Source organism: Nanorana parkeri, unplaced genomic scaffold (genome assembly GCF_000935625.1).
Source record: "Nanorana parkeri isolate BGI_ZX_2015 unplaced genomic scaffold, ASM93562v1 scaffold256, whole genome shotgun sequence".
Taxonomy (NCBI): domain Eukaryota; kingdom Metazoa; phylum Chordata; class Amphibia; order Anura; family Dicroglossidae; genus Nanorana; species Nanorana parkeri.
This window is the reverse complement of record NW_017306524.1, coordinates 153,569-171,004: the sequence shown is the minus strand read 5'-3', so window position 1 is coordinate 171,004 and position 17,436 is coordinate 153,569. Positions and strand designations below refer to the sequence as shown.

The following is a 17,436-nucleotide window of genomic DNA, read 5'->3' as shown; positions in this document are numbered from 1 at the left end:
TGACATGCACTGCCAGATTTGATTCTCCCACTGTCAACTGGGCACTGTAAAGATGTAGCAGCGATTGAGGACGTCACAGGAATCAAAATATGCCAGCAGCTGAAAAAGTAAGACATTTATGAAGAAATAACATAAGCAATTATTTTTGTGCTTAGGCAGAGGGTGCTGTGGTTTGAATGTTGTCATGATCTTGGAGTTCATCTTTAAAACTGACTTGTGTTCCATCAGTGCTGGCAAGCACAAAAAGCTAGATAAAAACCATCTATTGGAAACTGATATTAGAATCCTGTTTTACTTGTATCTTTGCTGCTAATGCAGTTATGGGAGAACAGCTGTCTTTCCCCCCTACGCACACACTCCCACACACATATGCACTGTAGACTCTCAGAGAAAGATGGCTCAAAGTCAAAATAGTATGATGTTGCTAAAACGAGGAATAAATGAACAACAGGACACAGTAAAGACATGCTTATAAAAAAAATTGATTTTAAAAAAATAGATTTTTGTACTTGCTGTAAAATCTTTTTTTTTTTTAGTCCATTAAGCAACATGGGATTGGTAGAATCTGAATTAACTGTATTATCCTGCGGCTTTTAGGAAGACTGGACACTAGCAAAACAAAAAATTTAAGGCTAGCACACTGTATAACTCCGCTTCCAACTTTGCATGCCTCAGTTAATGTGCAATGCCAAAAGTAGAGGGTGTGAGACCTGTGTCCCTGATAGGACTCCAAGAAAAGGGTTTTATGCTAAGTACAACATCATTATTTTCTGTATAATCCATCGAGGGACACAATCAATAGAATAAAAACAAACTGGGGCGTCCATAAGAAACCTAACTGAGGAATGGGTAACTGGGAGATGCAATAATGTGGAAGCAAGAGCCACAGAGAAAAAAAAAAGAGAAAACACCAAAGAAAGGTAAAATGAAACATAAATGTAGAATAGAACAAACCACATGAAAACAGGTGAACTGAACCAAGTATCTACATGAATGAAGGAAAATATACATAAAAATCCAACAGTAAAGGAAAAGGTGTAAGCCTGATAAACCTTGCCCTTGGTTTAAGGGAGGGAAACTCTGATAACTGCACATGTCGAGGCAAAATATAATAAAGAACTGATAAGCTTGGTAGGTAATGTCCAATGCATACAAATATTTCAAAGGAGAATTTGTGGAGCAAAACAAAAACTCCTAGGGGTACATGGAAGGGGTTTTATATAGAAAGAAATAGGAAAAAAGGGTAACATGGATTAGTTCCCATTTCTATCAGACATTTTGGTTATATGTGGATCCAGGTTTTACTGAGATTTTGGGATCACTAGAGTTTAAAAAAAAACAAAATCAAGAGACAGAAGGTCCCAGTTAGTTAGGTAAACGGCCAGGGAAGAAGGTGCAAGCAGCAAGATGCTTGAAAATAATACCAAGAGCAGAAGTCACAGGGAGAACCTGGGGGTGCAAACTGATGGAAGAAAAAGGGGTTGTAAAAAGAAAAAAAAAAGGACACCTGCTTTTATAAAGTAAATGCATTAGATGCTCTTTGAATGTATCTTCAACGTTCCATGAATGTAGCCAAAGTGCTCTAGGCATAGTGACACTCCAACCTGGTGCCTATTGAGCAGAAGTGGAGGGAATAATGCAATTGTTTAACAAGCTGTAAAATGCTAGAGTCCTGAATAATTAGGAAAGGTTGCTCTTAAGGCTTTGATCAAGTCCAACATGGTTTCAAAGACTAGGGTTGCCACCAGAATAGGGAGGAGAGGAGTACCAGTTAGTTCAAACTAGGCTGTAAGGAAGAATTTTAATGGAGCATCAATAAAGGCCTCAAAGATAAAGACATAATTCAAGGTAGCAATATGATGTCCATTTAATTAAAGGACTGGAAGGTTTGCAGAGGTTAAGGACCTACATCTGCATAAAAGTCTATAGCCATAGGAAAAAAAAAAAAACTTTGACATGATCTATTATAGGCTATGAGTAAGGAGAGAGTTTCCAGTCTTCCATTAGGAAGTTTTACCATTCACCATTTAGCCTAATGACGAGTTAAAAGTACATGGTCAGACACAAAGAGGAATCACTGTTCTAAATCAGGATAAGAAGCAGTAGTGTACAGGTAGTAGGCCGTATCCAGTAAAGAAATTCACATATAAAAATGTGTTAGTCACATACCTCTAGTGATAGAGTCGGTGTTCAGAGATAGCAGCAGTTGTGTTTCAATATTTGGAAATAGCATTCTGCCAGAAACAGGCTCAGTGCCATGGCAGAGCTACATGTCATCCAGGGAACAGAATAATTTTTCCATATAGAGGGAAATAGAGGCTAGGTATACTGGAGGTAGTACTTCTGCCCCAAAATGATATGAGCACTCTTAGCTAATAGAATTAGACTCTTGGTATTGGGGAAACCACATGATATAGAGTTGGACATGTGAAGGAAACGCACAAGGATGTCTTTGCAATTTTCTGTGGTACATTACACAGGAAAATATTAGAGACTGGGTATACTGGTGGTGGCACCTCTGCTCCAAATAATGAGTGCGCTGTTGGCTAATAAACTCAGGCAGAGGTCTGCAAAGGTAGAGTGCAGCGTGTGAAGGTAACATGCAAGTGTGTATTTCCTGAGCAAAATGTCACAGGAAAATCAGACTGGGTCACCTAGAAGGCTCAGCCACTACTCTTAAATGTACGGTGTACTCTGCGACTACAAGATCATAACTCCCACAGGCTGGACAGTGCCCCATGCAGAGTTTATAGTGCAGATGCCACTTACCGATATATCAGCATCCGAAGCAGACTTCAGAAACACCAGGGGCTACATCAGTGCTTTAAAACTGGAAAACGCTCTGAAACTGAGGCAGCAGAGGCTGTGACAAGGCTCTGGACTTGTAAGGCACTCTGAGGCTAACAAACCAGTACACAAGGTGTGTGGGAATGCCACAAAAAGAGCCCATTGTCCACGGGCTACATTACAGACAGACCCTGCAATTTCTGATCCAGCGGGTTCTGGGTCCAGCTTTGGCGCTCCGTGGTAGCGCCAAGGATCAGCGGTTCCAGAAAGCTGCATAAAGAGCCCAGCTCAGCAGGGTGCTGATTAGAGTCTTGATTGAAGAAGACAAACATTCACAAAGTATGTGGAATATCAATGTGTTAATAGAGAAGAAAAAATAACAGAGTTTTACTAAGTAGCAGTGAGGAGATGGAAGCTGTATAACCTAGATGTTTCGGATTATACTGATCCTTTAAGAGATGATAAAGAAAAATATTACAGAGGTTGTATACTTAGGCCATTAATAGGCACTTGCTGATACAGACTGTGGCTTGGAATACAGGGATCACTACAAAAATATCATTGTGGGACCTACTTTGTCTTTCGAGCCTTAAAGATTATCCAAACTCAAGAATACAAATGTAATATATTGCAAACTACCTTTCCTTAATCATGGTGAATGCATTATTTTATTTTTAAGACTACAGAGCACCTCCTCCTTTACTTATCTTGTAGTTTATATATTTAACATGGAGAGGCGAGTTTACATACACTAACACTGCACCCAACAACTCTTAATTGTTTTTTGTGAATAGCTGTCCCCAGAAAACTAATGTAATATGCCACTAATGGGTGCTGAATATGGCTGATAAAGAACCTTTCTGAGCACTGTCTGCATCAGCCTGTGCTAAGCACAACCACGGTAACCCTCCGCACAAAGCTTATAGGATTAATTGGATCCCACGAGTAGCAGTGCAATTGCAACTGACTGTTTAGCTGAGTGCAGTGCAAAGCATCTCAACAGGACCTCATCCTATTAGATACTCTGTACTGTGGTCCACAAAAAACTGCCAAGTGAGTTCAAAGCCAGTGGGCCTCTTAAGAAGTATCTATACCTTTCTTAATTCTTACCTTTCTTAAAGTTTACAAGTATGATAAATGGGCACCTACAGGCCTAAAGTTAAAGTGACATTAAACCCACAGATTTTTTAACATAAAACAATACTGTAATGTGTGCCTTACTGTAATCCATGGTTGTTTCCCTTCTCTTTGCTGCTCTTCCTTTTAAATCCTCATGTCTTCTCATGCTGGGCAGAACTTCTGTTTTGCAGCAGACTGCCTTGTCTCTGAAATGGATACATGGTGTCTGTGTGAAGGTTCACAACCTGAGCCAGCACTACAGGAAGAAGCACTCTGCTGCAAAGGGAAGTTCTCCCCAAGCATGAGAAGACATGAGGATTTAAAAGGAAGAGCAGCAAAGAGAAGGGAAACTACCATGGATTACAGTAAGGCACACATTACAGTATTGGTTTATGTTAAAAAATCTGAGGGTTTAATGTCACTTTAAGGACTTTTCCGTTCATGTAACATTTTTGACTTCCTGTCCCAAAGACAGAATTGAAAGGAACAGGAGACCTCGTCGAAGTGGGAAATCCCCTTGTTGTTTGTTACCGAACAGTATTTCCATTGGAAAATTCCTGCCACAGTAGCAACTCTAAAAATGTGGCTCTCCCGTCACTTTCTGTACTGGTGACAGTGGTTACCAGGACAGAGAAACCGCATTTAATTATAATTTTTTGTATCTTTTGAAATTTTCAGGTGTCCCCCACATCTCTGTGTGCACAGCATGCAAATACAAATTATAGTCAGAGCAGTGCTGAGGCGGCCTGTTCACAGTGCACTGCACCCAGCTACAGTTTAGAATATTGCATAATGCAAGGTACACATCAGAGCTTTGACAGGAAGCCATTGTCACTACTTCTTTACTAAGTGCATTGGATTAGTATAATTTTCTTTAGAAGAAGATAGCATAACTTTACATTCACATGACAGATATACTATAGGTCCACTTAGCACAATATTTACTTCTGGTCCAGTTTTGAAGTGACTTGCTGTAAGATCTGCACTGCTTGCTTGTGATATTCCAGTTGTGCTTGTACGAGAGCAGAAAGCTGGCTCACTTGTTCAATCTGAGAAAATAATAACATTAAGAGTAAACGATTGATCCAGATAGAGCTGAATTATTTTTTAAAGGGTCTCATAAATATTCAGTTATAGGAGCTACTATTGGAAAACCAAAAATATTTTCTTTGGCACTAGTAACAAATGATGGAGATACTGTAATTGCAACCTCAGTAGACCACCATAAAATGTCCAAACTCCTCAAGGAATAGGCAGTACAGACAGGGAGATCTGTTAATCTGTTAAGAACAAAGGGAAGCACTGAGGGCATTGTGAATGATGTAATAGTTTACTATACAAAGCTTATAAAAAGGTACTACAAAAGTGAATCAATCAATCACATACAGTATTACATCCACAGCGGGTTAAAACCAGTACTATCAGTCCCAGATCACCAACCCATCATTGCTGTCTAAACACTGGCCACAGCCAGTAACCATAGACCATAGCCTGCTCTGATGAAGGGGCACATTCTTGAAAACGCACTAGGCCTTACTATAGTTTCTGGTTGTTGTAGGTGTTTGGACAGCAATGATGAGTTTGTGAACCTGGCCTGGTAGTACTGATTTAATCCATCTGTTGTTGTTATAAATGATTAATTGATTCACTTTTGTGGATACCTTTTTATAAGCTTGTATAATTAAATAACCCATACTCCTCGAATCAAGGCGCACTGTCCTTCCTTTTGTTCTTGAGATAATATTGGAATGCCCATTTTTATACAGTATAAGGGGGTTTTTAAAAAAAACATTTTACCAAAAAGCACGCTTACCTAAATTATATTTTATGTACACTACTAAAAAAAAAAAAAAAACCACACACACACACAACTTTTTTGAAAAACAATCATATTGCTTGTTGTTTTCTCATCCCTATACATTTAGGGCTTCAGTTATAAAACTTCAGTCCAGATGCTGCTCACAAAGCATTAGCGCTCCTGGATGGTGCTGACGAGTATAGGAATGTCCTGTACTCATCAGCGCCATCTAGGGGCGTTAGTGCAGTGTGAATGCCATGCGTCCAGCATACAGCTGTATGCCGGGTGGAATTGTTATGAGTGAGGCCCTTAGTATTGCCCGGAATGTAAAACCTACCAGAGAACTTTCTAGTGGAGAAAAGAAATGTGAGCTTTAAACAAGTAAAAAAGAGAAAAAGGGATCAGCATAGAGTGTTATAGTAATAATTAAATCAGTTTTCCCTGGATTGACCCTCAAAGTGTTCACACACATACACACAAAACACATGTACATATGTACACACACAGAAGCACACCAACTTCTACTTTAGGTTTACTGAACCTTTAAAAGCACAGCCAGTGAATTCACACTTTAGAAACATGACAGGGTGGACAAATTGCCAGCATCTAAATGTTCTAACCCAAAGCTATAGTTTAAGAGATATTTTAGGATATAGTATAAATATAAAATGTAAGGCAATGTGATTAATAGTTTAAAGTAAAAAAAAAATCCTGAAGGAGCAAATATAGTAAAATATGGGGCAGATCACTAATGCAATGATCTGCTGGAATAGAAAATCTTTTAATTTTCATTGTATTCAACCAATTTTTCTGGTAATAAATTTAGCGTTATTTTAATTCCTCTGGGAAATTTGTATCTACAGTCAATCATAATCTAAATACAGTGTGATGTATTGAACTATAGAAAATGGCAGCAGCTGTTTTGCAGACAATGGGACTGATTGCATAAACAAAAGGTCTGTTGCACTTCTCATAGTAGCAATCCTAGAACTTTTAGTAGATGAATTATTATGAACACTGCAAGCAAACGGGCAGACTGGTATATCATTTTTAGTGCTTCATGTGCTTGTTCTGTTAATAAAATTTCCTTTAAATAGATCTAAACTATATTACAAAAAAAAAAATTAGGTTTTGGTTGGAAGGTTTAGAACCCATGTAGGGATTTTAGTGGTGTGTGTCCCCACTGGGGAGTTTCACTTTCTTTATTTGCCCTGGTGACCACTGTCATCAGGGCCCAGTCACAAATTCACGTTCTGCTGTGCTGCGTTAACGAGCGTTATGTTGCATGTTAACATTCGTGATATTAAGGTAGGCCATTCATTCGCTCTATCAAAAATGAAAAAAATAAATAATAATTGGGGTTTAAATATACTTCAACTCATCTATGCCAGTTAACCTGATAAAGTCTAGGAGTTCTTGCAGTAAGAAGTGCAGGATACCTGTTTATTTGACACAGGAGTCAGACTTGCACCCTTCGGTTTTACATGTAATTCAGCTGGGTCATGGGGAACTCACAGTAGTACATTTTTGCATATACAATTGGATTGAGTTCACTGGGAAAAAAGAGGTCACGGCAATAAACCATGTCTTTTCTTTAAAGGGTAATTCCACAATCCCAGTTAAAATTTGGGAAAATTAAATTACCCCCACTGGTCTTACCTTTGACCAAACGTTCCTCACACCCTGCGGCTTCCAGTGTATTATCCACACACGTACACAGCAGCACAGCCCTGCTCTCGGTATTTCAAATTCTGATCGCAAATGGCTTAGCAAGAAGAATGGTCAGCGCAGTCAGAAGTGTTTCTCATTGGTCAGTGTGATCAGGTGAGTGTTCAATATTTGCAAGCAGAATTTGAAATACTGAGCGCAGGGCTGCACTGCTAAATACAGTGTACGGACAGTACACCAGCAACCACACAGAGGAAGGAGCGTTCGGTCAAAGGTAAGAGCAGCAGGGGGAGAAGAGGGGGCAGATTGGTGGAGGTAAATCCATTTTCACAAATTTACGTACCACAGAAAAATGACAAACATTCAATTAGTTCTTTGGAGCAGGAACCTCAGGTTTTTTTTCCCTCCAGTTGTGATCTGCATGCTAGTTCAGGGTCAGTGACTCAAAAAGTACTAACGTTATTGAGTCAGCATGAAAGCCAGGCAACCAGCAGTTTTAGATAGAGAGGAAAAAATTGTCAAACTACATATTCCTCCAGTACAGTTTTACCTTAAATGAGAACTATGGGGTTAAGGCTTTTCCCCATAGTTCTCCTTAGGGTAACGGGAGGACACAAACTAGCGTCCTCCCGTCACCCTAGGCTCAGTATACTGCGAGCTGTAGCTCGCGGTATACTGAGACGCCGCAGTGCACCGCGAGCTGCTGCTCGCGTTATACTGAGACGCCGCAGCTGAAGCGGATCCCGACAATTATGTCTGGATCCGCCCAGCTGCTTGACTGACACCTGGCTCTGCCTATCTAGAGGCAGAGCCAGCTGTACCCGCCCCCTCACCCGTCCGTTCCACCAGTCAGCGCTGGCAGATCGGAGCGGGGAGGGGGCAATCCAGCCCCTCCCCTGTCACGCCAGAGAGCCGTGACAGGATTGAGAGGTGAGCGAACGCCGGTATGTGTTCGCTCACCTCCCGATCTACTAAGCCGACCTGTGACAGTCTCATTGTCACAGGTCGGCTAGAACTATGAGGTGAGTGAAAAGCACTCACCTCATAGTTCTCTTTTAAATACATTAGCAAGATAAACATGGAATTCACTGAACATTAAGGAATGTATGTTCTTCACCATAGTACCTGTCATTCTGACCCTGTCAGTTTTCAAATCTGCCAAAACTCCTACTTTGTAAAAGGACAATGTAAATATTTACCTTTTCCACTCTCCCCACTGCTCTGTTCTAGAGGAATGATCCCCTGAAAGTGACACTAAACTCTGGAGTTAAATCTTAAAAAAGCATTCAAGTGCCCTAACTATTAACAAAGATTTATCACTCAGCTGTAGATCCTCCAATCATCTCTGAATTGGGGCTGACACTGTCCTTCCTTCTGGAGGGTGGCTACTTTGTTACCCATGGTGCCTGTGTGTTGTAAAGTAGCTACCACTCCAAGTTTGCTCCCGTGATGGACTACAGTTTTTCTTCAAATTATTAAACTAAACATGAGATTGTAGTCCACCACAGGAGTAAGCTGGGAGCAGTGACTACTTTACAACACACACAGGCACCATGGGGAACAAAAGTATCCACCATCCAGAAGGAAGGACAGTGTCAGCACCAATTCAGAGAATATTTGAGGATCTACAGCTGAGCCACACACAAATAAGGTACATTTTTGTTAATAGGTAAAGTACTTTAATGCATTTTTAAAATATAACTTCTGAGTTTAGTGTCACTTGAAATCCACAAGGTCACCCAACACTTACAAGAGTGCTAGTCTCCTGGGTCACCTACCATCCTCTACATTGCTGAAGAATACAGGTCAGCTCGAACAAGCGAGAGGGGAGCTGACCGGGACACTAAAGACTGAAACTCTCAGAAGAGCTGATTTCCCAGTAGACTTTGGAAAACCCTCCCTCTAGAATAGAGCAGTGTTCAGTCGCATGGACAGAATGAAAGGTAAGTATTTAAAGGGTATGAGTTTTGGGAGATTTAAAAACGAATGACAGGGTCGTTTTAAAGAGACACTGCCACCTCCCCATTCAATGCAACAGTGCCTCCTGATATTTCAACCCCAGCATGTTATAATCACTGACTCAGGTTCCCTTTCTAGCAGAGTAAGTTCCAATGTCAGATGATGTTACAGCTAAACTAGGTTAATGACATCACTGGCCCCCCACCTAATGGGTGGGTCCCAGCGATTGGCAAGCACTGTGACATGGGGGAGATCAGATGCTCATATTGAATGCCCCACTACCCTAGAGCAATAGAGTAAAGACTACAAGGGAGGGAGGATGTCAACAGAGTGAAGAGGGAGTGCGGACCATTTGCTATCGGAAGGGGGGGGGGAAGGGCAGGTGACAGCGTCTCTTTAAAAGAAAACTTCATTGGGTACATATTTGGAACAAATATTGAAAACGATTGTAAAATAATTTTTAGATATTACTGCTTGTTATTTTTTATGGGTATTAAACAACTGTGAATGCTGAGATAATAAGATAATGCATCTAGTTTTCAATCAGTATGAGAGCACTGAAAGACCTGGATAGAGAGAGAGGATCTGCAAACATGATTACCGACTGTAAAAAATTTTTTATCAAATTTTATTTGCATTATTACTTTGTTTTCTACCTGGTTGTGTTTCTTTTGCAAAGCACCATCTGATCATGCAGTGTACCAGTGCTGAATTAAAAATCTAATGGCATATAAACATTATAGGAGAAAAGTTCTAGTTTAAACAAAAAAAGTATGTTATCCCTTACATCCATCTCCAAAAGGTTAAACATGCTTGATTCTGCAATTTCTTTGGACTCATCAAATTTCTCTAAAGCCTGGCGAATCTCGTCATCTGTGATCTTGCCTTGTCGTTTCTTCTTATAATCAAAGTCCAGACGCCTCCCCTCCAGTTTCTTTAAGTGGTGCTGAGGAAAGGATAATACTATAACTATGTTTTATTGGGTACATACACTTAATGCACAGTACACATTTAGCCCCAGATTTTTATCATTCAGCCAACTGAAATGTATACAGCAATTCATAAGATCTAAGAAATGAATGCATCCCTAAAGATGTATTTAACTACATAATATAGAAAGACAAAATAAAATAACAAACTGAAGGTCCTTATTCTACAGTTTATCACCATATTATTTCTATCCCCATTAATACCCCACCACCCACTCATCCCCCATGTATAGCAGACATCCACTAGTGTTTTAAATTTCTCTATAACCTTAAGACAAAACAAAATAGAGCTGCTAACAGTATAAAGTGCAGTGATGCAGTGGTGCCTGCACATCCTGTGAAGAAGCTCTCATTCCCCTATTCTATGGCAAATGCTGGACGTTCTTTTATTCATTAGATATCAAAGGTGAGCAAACAATAAAGGAAATACAGAAAGTTAGAACAATCTCTACATAAAGATGTGAACAAAACATTCCATGTCTTACATAGATCCAACAAACCTAAAAATTCAAAAAATTAATATCATAAAAGCAAAAACAATAAAGACACAAAAAGAAGATAGGAAGAAGCCCTTCTGGATAAATTCAGAACATTACTAAATATGAGCCAGTCCAGGCATAGGGGAAAGGAAGGGTAGGGAAGAAAGTAGGAGGGGGAAGAGGAAGGTGGGAGGGAGGGGACAGGGGGAAGGGAAAGTGAAGTGGGAGGCAGAGGATAAGGTAAGAGAACCAGGCCCAAAGCTATAAAACATGGAAACTGTTGTCCGGGAAATAGAAGCATCCAACTGTATGCCAGCATGAAACACAAAGCAGAGCCAACATAAAAATTACAACTAGTAAGGTCTCCCTACAGAACACCAGCATTCAAACCAAAACCAAGTGCAGACACGTCCCCCCCATTAATTCTCCAATTTGAGTCCCTGCGCATCCACCCAATCATCTCGCAATGAATGGTCCGCAGCACAGCCCAACAGTATAGATGGAGCACAGGAAATTACCTGACCACATGCATAAAGGAGCCCACCTTACATTTATATCTATGGCAATAAGGAACTGTCGGGTAGATTAGAACCGGTCACTGGGGGGTATAATATACCCTGTGCAGGAATTTAAGCTGCAGGAAACTGTCCCTGGATAATACTAGAGTGATTGTCGAACATACTCGTCCCAGTCATCCTCCCTCAGAGCAGGGATGTCCTCTTGCCATTTCTTGAACAATTGGGAAAATATGGGAGAAGTAGAACAGGTCAGTCTAAAATAAAGCGAGGAAAGCGGTTTATGGAATCAATCTGTAGCCAAAAATGTGCAAGCAGACTCCACAGACAAGGTGAAGCAATAAACTAAACAAAAGTCCCCAAACAATAGTATGTCAGATATTCTTGATGGGCAAAGCAGCAGCTCTCCCTGGTTGTGACATAGTTGGCCAGCCCCCTCTCTGCACTTTTAACCCAATAGCAGCTGTCTTTTATTTCAAAGTGACAGAACCATTTTCAAATTTGTGTTCCCTCTCCCCACTGCAGCTACATACATGTAGTTCAATTGCCCTCCCAGAACTGCCCAATGCCAATCACAACACCTTGGAATTGTAACATGGGGGTAGGGGCATGTCTAGCAGTTTTTGGGTACTGGCAATCAGGGCATGTTTGTTACTTGCTTAGAATCTGCGCAAGTTAAGAGTGGCAAGCTTCATAGCTGAACCTTGCCAACTTCCTTTTCATTGACCCCTAAGAGTGCATGAAGTGAAGGAAAGTTAGGCCACAGTAACAAAGTGAATCTAAGAGGGCTTAGGAGTGGCTATTCCAGATAAAAGAGGTCATAGCAGGCTTTTTTGTGGTGTTTGCTCTAGCGTAAGACTTACCTCTAAGGGTTTAAAATGGAATACAGGTTCATCAATAGGCACTGGAAAAAGATGAACAAAAGAAATAGATTTAAAGAAGAACCCCAGGAAATCTAAAAATTAACCCTTACAGTGGGGCTTCTCTTGCACTGCAAGGGTTAAGTGCTCTTTTTTTCCCTAGGGGCCTGAAGAAAATATACTCCCCCGATCCTCAATCCTATGGCAGTCTGCGCTCACCTTTCCCCCCCCCTCTGCTCTGGTGGTGAAATGTCTATCAGCGTCCACGCATCTAATGGATCGACATTAGACGTGATGACGTCACGGGTCCCAAGACTGACAGAGTCCGGGGAAGAAGAGGCTGCGGGGACCAGTCTAGCAGACAGGAGGGACCAAGGAGTAGGTGACTATATTTTTTATATTTTATCCCTAGAGGAAAAACAAGCAGTTAACCTTTGTAGGGTGGAGGTAGCAACTGTAATGGTTCATTTTTAGATTTCCTGGAGTTCTTCTTTCACAGCTAAGGTGACATCCTATTTACATCTATCAGTGCCTTTTAAAATGTAAAACATCCTTTAATGCAGCTTTGGGGGGTTATATATCGTCAGTTCCCTTTGCTGCATAAGGGAGGCTATAATAAGGTTCCCATTTGTATATTAAACTTTGTCCCATTTTAGGTCACATTTTAGTGCCTGGAATCTCTGCATTCCTGAATATGTGCTCTCACTGCTGCATTCTAAAACTGGTCATTATTAGTACTTAGACTTTGAAGTTATCAGTGCTGTGGTCATTACTACAGAGCAGAACTGTACAGCCACATTTTTAATTAAATGACTGATAGTTGTATGAGATCATTCGAAGAGGCAATGTTGGTCCACTTTCTTGCACACAGGGTCCAACAGTGTGGGTCCTTGCACAAAGGATAAGCCAAAATACATTGGACATTACAACTACATTTTATACTTTGCTCCATATTCCTACTAGCAATGTGTTATAGCTACCCAATGGATCACTCTGTGTGCTTCATATTATTAGTTAGGGTTTGGTAGTTGTCTGGGTGGCAGTAGAGTGCATTCTGTGAATATAGCCTGTTGTCCATAAGATGTAAAACACGTGGAAATCTTTTCATCAGGTTTGATGTGGATTGTAGAGTGTAGCCTCAAGTAGGGCATGGGTATTATCTTCAGGCATTTGTATTCTAATATGTTGCTCCTGGACTTAGCAACAGCCCTCTTAATTTGACAGGTGGTTGCAATTGGGCTGTATGTTTGGAAAACTCCCTTTTGTGCTTCCGTAAAAGTTCAAACCAGTACGTAGGGTCTGAGCAAAGAGACTGTATATTATAACTTGGCTGTTCACCTGTGTAGAAAACAAAATGCCAGTTCCAAGTTATGTTAGTCTGTCTGTAAGTTTTCAATGTCAACAGGGTATTGTCTTATCAAGAGAATAGTTTTATTACCCCTGGTGTATATCAGTCATGAGTGATCCCTAGTATCTGTTCCATACCAGGCTTGAAAAATGCTAACAAACTCCTGAAAGGCTTCCTTTTAATCTATCCAGCTGATAAAAAGGTATCAATTAACTGTACATTTTCCTACTTAAAGCGTTATAAAAGAAACCTGACACAGATCTGCTGTCTTTACAACGGTTGAAGGGCTAGCGCCAGTTTAAATTAGCTTTTAATTATTGCTGACCTGTGTGGAGTAAGTCATTACATTTGTCACCTTTTACTTGTTGTTACAGGTTGAATTACATGCAGCAGGAACAAATGAATGCCAGATGCAAAATATAGAATGAATCGAAAATGGCTTGTTACATCATACCCAATGACAAGGTTGTGATGACCTTTCATTTAAAAAAATAAAAATAAAAAATATACAAAAGCAGATGGGGCTTTAGACCCTTTAGAAACTATAATTTCTGGAGCTTAGATTCCCAGATAAAGCCTAGCAGTGTCAGAATGCGTCAGTAAACTTGACAATAACTCTATGATTATTTCTTTCTGTTTGACATAGGACTCATGAATTAGGAACATGCTCAGTTGTGCATTTCTATTTCTCTGCTGCCAGGTCAATCAACATTCTCATGGTTAGGGGCATTTTTCAGGCAGACTTTTGCAGCCAAAGTGGGTTAATGCCTAGGTTTATATCTGTTACATGTTCTTATTCACATAGTAAAAATTGCTGCTTTAATATGGCTTGCTTTTCTCTAAACTGACTTTTCCTGTGAAATGCTAAATAATGAGGGTTAACCTATAACCTTTAAGAGTGGGGGTTAACCTGTCTTTACTGTGCTGGCTGAGAGGAAGCTCAGTTTGTCCCCATTCTATGTGAACAGACAGTTTCCTGTCACTTTGAAACTGGAAAGAGAAGCTTGCATTCTATCCAAAGGCCTGCTTCACAAAAAGACATCTAAAAAGGTAAGAATTATTATTTTTTCAATTATTTTTAGGTATGCTGTGTGGATAGAAACGCATAACAAACATATACTGGGGTTTTCTTAAATTTTTCTGCAAAAGAGCTACACTTCAAAAAGGCTTATTGTGTCACAAATGGGTAAAGCTGATTTTTTTTTGTTTACCTGTATTTCCCTTAAATCTTTGTCATGCAGATTTTGTAGTGGATCTATGAAATTCTGTTTCACGTCAATGTCTAAGGAGTCTTTGATATCAGAAAGCTCCCTCATAGCTTCCCCTACGTCAAGAAGAGCTGGACCTGTTAGTTAAAACAAATAAAATAAAAAAAATCAGTATAGTGTCCCTAGGATATCAAACATAGGGTAATTTTTTAAAGACATATTTTCTAACATGAATAGGATTTAACGACAAGATCAGGAATATATAAAAATCCCCCAGCTCTAAGCCTACCTCAATACACAGCTGTATTAAGGAGCCACATACCACAGGTCTGTATTTACCTCATCTGACAGCTAGGGCCTGCTGCATGGTCTACAGCCTGGACAGTGACAATTTAGTACCAGTGAATGTACTGGAATGTTATCGTCCCATAAACTTGAATACTGCAGAACCAATGCCCCACTGAATTTTTTAAGATGTTAGTGCGCGGAAAGCTCAGCACTGGACTGTAGATCGCGCAGGAGGCCATAGCCGTTGGACGTGGTAAGGACTTGCGGGTGGTGGGGAGTTGCCACAGCTGAGTGTATTAGGGGGACTAAGGAGGAAAACCAGGGTGATTTTGTTACATATTCCTGAACTTATATTTTAACAGGGTTATTCACAAATGGGTGAAGAGTTTGGAGAAGGCAGGAGAAGTGAACAATCTAGGCCAAAAATAGCTGATTCTGAACTTTCTCCAATTCAACTCACTTTCCAGTTCAGCTACAGTATGTTGTCCTAGATTGTTCACTTCTCCTGCATTCTCCAAACTCTTCACTCTTTTGTGAATAACCCTGTAAATGTTTGAAAATAATGTATTTGGTTTGTATCTAAAAGTTAATCATGTAATAAATCAAACTATTTTGAACTATGAAACCATTAGGTGACAAGGCTGTTGAAATCTGAGGCCACTTCTATTCGTCTTTCCCACTGAAGTGTTTTTTCGGGAGGTATAAACTGGTTGTTTCATGCACATGAATGACAAGTCAGGTGAAAATAAAACAGTACTTTCTATTAGATCAAGATTGAAGACTCTACACCTGCTATTCATGGAATCTTAGGAAGAATATCTACATATGATGTTATCAGCATTTAACTGTTTATATATTGCTTTTACGTCTCTAGCATCCATTTAAAGTTTGTCATAAAGGAGGAAACATGTTAGAGAGGTTACAAAGTAAGGAAAAAAAAGTCCACTGGCCTCATGAATCAAAGTGTCAATACTATAAAATTTTGGTTCCCCACCACCAGTCAAAGTTAGACTTTCCACTTTCCAAATTTCCAAACTGTCATTTTCTAGGGCAGATCTATAAGTGATTGGTGCCTGCTGGGTAATAAAAGTACTTAGTACTGGCAAATTGATATATGAGGTCTTGTAGAGAAAACGGTCTCTGCAACATTGCTCAACTGGAACTAAAAGGCACCAGTAATCTATAGAGCACTGCAGCCCATTTATGTAACATGTCCAACATTTGAAAAGCAAAATGAAGCGATGTTATCTCAGTACCGTAAATCGTAGTGTGTTATACGAATACAAAACCTTAACAGATTACTAATACTTCCAAATACAGCAGACCAAGTCCAGTACAGACTATCCCCAGAAAAGCAGCACACAGAGAAAAACAAAAGGAATTAACCAGTTAACAGGCACTACAACATAGCTGAAGTTTGCAGTATTTGTTTTAAAGGCAGATATAACATTTAGCATCCCAAATAATGAAGTCACATTAGATAGAAGGAACAAAAGAATTTACATGATAAAAAAAATTCAAAACAAATTACCAAAGTTGGATTCATCTCCAATCTCTCTGCCATACTTAAACATGGCTTCGGCTAACAAGGTTTCAGCTTGAGGATACCCAGGCCCCTTTTCTTGTCCACGGATCTTTGACATTGTGTTTATCATACTGAGTTTTGCTCGAGAAGCTAAACATCAAGAAACAGACATTAGTATTAGGGTAGTAATGACTTTTTAGATTGGGTTATGTAAAATGTTTTAATAAATCCACTGATTCCCACATTGTTGTCCATTGCCAGTTCAAATTAGTTAAGTTTAACTAACAACATTATTACCTGGATTAGGCTGGAGATATTCTATTGACTTTGTCATGATTTCTAGGACTGCTCTACTGGTCACATCAACTTTCTAAGAAAAAAGAAAAAGTCAAATATGAAGATATATTTATCATAAAGAAAAGGAGCCAGTTCAGGTAAAGACACAAATGTTTTAAGATGTTTACTCAATGTGACTGCAAGCCTTTAAAAAAATAGTTGAACTGGCTGCAATGAAAGAACACAGCTCCCATACAAACATTTATAAGGAAATGTTGGGGTCAATTTTATTTACATTTTTTAGGTTCATTCATTTTGAAATCTTTACATATGTTTATTAACACCTGTATACAATATTATGTTTACAAATAAACATCAAATAGACTATTCATACTTGAAAAGGATTCTCGGAACACTCGGGGTTATCTAAAGAGACAACATACAAGAACCTGCCTTTTGGGTATCCGTGTATCTACTTCTGTTTCTCTATCTCTGCTGACTAACACATTGTTCTGACTCCTTTACATTTTAAAAATGTTATTGTTTTAGTCCTGACCATATTATATAAAAATGTTTGCTGCTCACCCGATATTTGCATCAGATTAGTACCAAATCAT

At 39.6% G+C, this 17,436-nt stretch overlaps 1 protein-coding gene across 2 annotated transcripts in view; it reads right to left on the bottom strand.

Moving 5' to 3' along the window:
- SH3GL2 (SH3 domain containing GRB2 like 2, endophilin A1) overlaps positions 1-17,436 on the bottom strand; it is a 124,270-nt gene that overhangs the window by 4,748 nt on the left and 102,086 nt on the right. Inside the window, exons 4-8 of one of the 2 annotated variants that reach the window (XM_018556879.1) lie at positions 16,841-16,913; positions 16,550-16,693; positions 14,734-14,867; positions 10,119-10,277; positions 4,852-4,955 (exon numbers count right to left, since the gene is read on the bottom strand). In XM_018556879.1, the coding sequence (XP_018412381.1) occupies positions 4,852-4,955; positions 10,119-10,277; positions 14,734-14,867; positions 16,550-16,693; positions 16,841-16,913 (614 nt within the window). Of the gene's footprint in view, positions 1-4,851; positions 4,956-10,118; positions 10,278-14,733; positions 14,870-16,542; positions 16,694-16,840; positions 16,914-17,436 lie in introns of both variants that reach the window. The other variant, XM_018556878.1, reaches the window with a different exon arrangement.